General features: G+C 45.5%; 1 protein-coding gene across 1 annotated transcript in view; it reads left to right on the top strand.

Annotated features, from left to right (window-relative positions):
* The first annotated feature begins 1215 nt into the window (after positions 1-1215).
* Positions 1216-4029, top strand: part of LOC118324889 (DEAD-box ATP-dependent RNA helicase 42-like) — a 3989-nt gene continuing 1175 nt past the window's right edge. Inside the window, exon 1 of the mRNA XM_035657391.1 lies at positions 1216-2268. Within this exon, the coding sequence (XP_035513284.1) occupies positions 1644-2268 (625 nt within the window). The 5' untranslated portion in view covers positions 1216-1643. The remainder of the gene's footprint in view (positions 2269-4029) is intronic.

The raw sequence follows: 4029 nt of genomic DNA, 5'->3' as shown, positions 1-4029 counted from the left end.
CGTCCGGAGTCCGGTGTCCTCAGTTGACCTCAGCAGGATCCGGTTTGTCTCAGAGACCCTGTTGTGGTTCTGAGACATTGCTGCGGGGGTCACATGTTCTGCCCGTCGGTCCAACGTACCTGTAAACTCAGAGGACTGGAGTCAGTGACAGTGGATGTGCGTGTTCTGCTTTAATATCTGTAATCTGTGTAACTGTGATCCTTTAATAAACCCACTGCAGCACATCAGGAACCAGATGGAGCAGAGAAACACAGTTGTTTTTTTCCATCCTTACCCACAGAGACGGTACGCTGCACAAAATACTGCTCAAAGGTTTTTAATGTCTGTCCACATGAAACAGGAAGCAGAGTCGCTGCAGTATTTATCACTGGTGTCCAACCTTTTTCTTTAAGGGACCTCTTCTCTATCATTGAGTAAACTAAGTGACGTATTTTATTTAATGTTCCAATAATATCAATAACAGCAGAGAACAGCTGATAAACTGCACACTGAACCCAAACAGTGAACTCAATAACAGCAGCAAGTGTAAAACCAGAGATTTGGATGTTTGTGCCTAACTTACAGCGCCACCATGTGGCCGATTGGGTTCATGTTTCTGGAGAAGCATATGTTCATCATCTGCTGTTACGGGACCAAGTTTCCTGTTTCTAGATGATTCCAGCTCACAACAACAACAACAACAACAACAACAACAACAATAATAATGAGAAAAGAAGAAAAACAACAGGGTTTCAGCCTCTAATAAAAGTAAAAACTACAATAACCACTGTCTTTAAAAACAGGACGACATTAACTTCTATATTTTTTGCAGTGTAGATTGGAGGTGTGGCTAACACACACACACACACACAGAGACCCATAAACACAGAGAGTGAACTGTGAAACACTCAGAGGACTCTACAGCTGTCTGTCTGTCTGCGCTGAGGACTTGCGACAGGTTGACGCAGTTTGAGGACGTCCTGCAGGACAAAGCTCGGTTGTTATCCCCCGTCGGCTGATGTTTGACTTTGAGGTCGTCTGCTCGGGGTTCTGCGGTTCGTTTGTGATGTTTTTTATTTGCTGTGAGGTCACTTATTGAAGTTATGCAGCAGCCAATCAGAGCGGGGCTCCTCTCACGGTGGCAGTGTTATTAGTCTGTAACTGTGGGTGTCCGCCTTCACAAAAGGCCTGACAGGATTAAAGTACAGTAACATAGTCTGTGTTTCTGCTTCTTACAGTTCATCGTAATTTGATGATTACTGGTCGATGGCATGGCTTGGGATAATTTACATTTGATCTTTTTATTTACTTTAGTCATTTAACTTTCTTTTGATTTTATGATTTCTTTGGTTTCATTAGTTCAGTCAAACAGTTTTTCTTTTACTTCATTACACAACTTTATTGCAGCATTTAGTTAAATTAAGTTTGGTCCACAAACGTAGTTAAATTGATGATGTTTTCTTTTAATTTCGTACTTTTATCTGAATTAGCAGCTGTGGCCGTTGTTCTACTGGTAACGTAGTGTAACAGTAGCACCAATAAATCAGAAAGGGGGGAATTTAAATCTGTTTTTATAGACACATTAGCAGAGACTGACGAGACCCGATTAAAGTCTTCATTCAGAGTCTTTTGGGTTTCACTTTGCGTTTTGGATGAACTGATTCATGGCGATGAAGCGTCTGAGCGGCCTGATGCTGAGGAAGTGGAAGGAGAAGGAGAGATGGACAGGGAGGAGGAGGAGTGAGCCATATGGAGGAGGAGAGGAAGACGAGGAGGAGGAGGAGGAGGAGAGGCAGATGGACAGGAGTGACAGACAGACACACAGACTTATGCTGAGGAGGAAGTCTGAGCCCTTTGGACAGACGGAGGGTGCTGGAAAGATGGAGAAGAAGAGCGAGAGCAGCAGGAAGAAAGAGCGCAGGAGGTCTGAATCCAACATGGAAGACGAGGAAAGGAGAGACGGGAAGAGGACAGAGACAAGCAGAGGGAAGGAAAGGAGGAAGTCTGCCTCATGGATGATGGTGGAGGACAAAGCAGGAGGACAGGTGGACAGGAGGCTGAAGGAGGCGGACAGACGGACTCTGCGGCGGCGGTCAGAGCCTTGTGGGGTCCTCCACGTCCAACTGCTTCCTCTGTCCAACAGGAAGAGGAGGGAGCTGCTGCAGAGACGGATGGGGCGCAGGACGTCCTGCGGCGAGGAGGAGGACGGACAGACGGACAGGAGACAGGGAGACGAGTTCAAACAGATGACCAGAGGGAGGTCAGAACCCGTCGGCCCTCTGGACAAGAGTAAGCAAAACGTGTACATGTGTACAGTGTACGTGAACACTGGATGTCGTGGTAGTATGTTTGTTTATGTTTGGGCTAACATACACACAATATACCCTAGCAACCAAATCGCCATAGCAACCACCACACATACAACACCTAGTCAGACATGATCAACCATCAAGGACCATCACCAACAACCACCCAGCAATGTTTTTACTACACTACAGAAAACACCCTAGCAACCACCTGGAACACCATAGCAACCACCCTGACCACCATAGCAACCACCCTGAACACCATAGCAACCACCAAGCAACCACCTAGCATCATCACTATAGCTACCACCTATGCATATGTAAATAGCAACTTCCAACTGCCCACCATCCATTATCTCCACCACTAGGGTATACCATGCAGAATCACCATAGCAACTATCTCATATAGCAACAGCAACACTCTGACAACCCCCTAGTGACACCTCCAAATACATTACTGTGACACTACTGACAACACCCTAGTAACCACCTACCTTTTGCATAGCAACAACCGGGAGCACCTTAGAAACAAGCTAGAAACTACCCTGAACAACATAGCAACAACCACGCAACCACCTAGCAACAGCTTGCTAACCACTCACATCACCATAGCTACCACCGATGTATGCTTAAACAGACTTAAGTAACAACTACCAACTGCCCAACCATGCAGAATCACCATAGCAACTATTCCTATAGCAACAGCAACCATCTAGGATCATCTTCAGCGACTAACTCAAACACCCTAACAACCGCCATCTTATTAGCAACCTAGCAAATGCTAATCATTCAGCAACACACCTTCTCCAAACATTTGGGAGAACGAGCTAACAGCAGCTCATGTTTCAGAGCTTTCAGCCACGTGACATGATCTTCATCAGCACGTGGAGTCGTACATGTTCTGAGCTGTTCATTGAATTCTGATGAAGTTCATGCAGCCGGGTCATTTAGTAGCTCTTCTGGAGCTTTCGACACATCACAGCCTTTCTTATGTCCTCTCCACACAACAGCCCCGTTTCCTCCACAGAACCTGAACCTGGGTTTGAGTTACGAGAGCAGGAACAAAGAGGCTAAAAAACAAAAGTAATCCTGTTATTGCTGCACAGGTGGACGCTTACAGTCACACTGAGCGTGTCAGTGTGCGTCACTCCACCGCAGCAGACCTGTTCTTCCCACCAAAACTAAACCTGTAATCACTGTTTGTGTCGGCGGCTGAGTGATTAGGTTAATGTCACTCTGTATCATTTCACTGCGCTGTAATCTCGCTGTAACCACAGTTCGGTCTGACAGACAGGAAACGCTGAGAGCAGTCAGCTGAAGAAGCTTTCAGTTCCACGAAATCTTCATTAAAACAGTGTAACTTCAACAAAAGTTGGGGGAGATTCTGCGGGTGAACTTTGTAAATGGTGAAAATCTGTTTAGGATGATGAACCAGAATTACTGTTCAAGGTTTCTCCACTGATTGCTGCAAAGGTCAAACTCTCTGTATCTCCTCACTCTCAGCTTGTTGACACTACACTAGGATAAACACAGGTACTGACAATAATTACATTTAAAATATAAAAAAAAGAAGATTTTATGGTGAACAGTCAAACCATTGTGTTCGAGAGCATGCGTACGTCACTTTCTTCAGAACGAGAGTGGGTGTTAAAGTTCCCAGTGCAACCATTCCTGAAGGTTAGGACAGAAGACACAGACAGTCAGTGACATGTCAAAAGAGGAGTCTGAGAAGCTCTGTGCGGGA

The sequence above is a fragment of the Morone saxatilis genome, unplaced genomic scaffold, assembly GCF_004916995.1.
Source record: "Morone saxatilis isolate NCDOM2014 unplaced genomic scaffold, NCSU_SB_2.0 Contig0, whole genome shotgun sequence".
In the NCBI taxonomy this organism is placed as follows: Eukaryota; Metazoa; Chordata; class Actinopteri; family Moronidae; genus Morone; species Morone saxatilis.
This window is presented reverse-complemented; position numbering and strand designations above follow the sequence as displayed.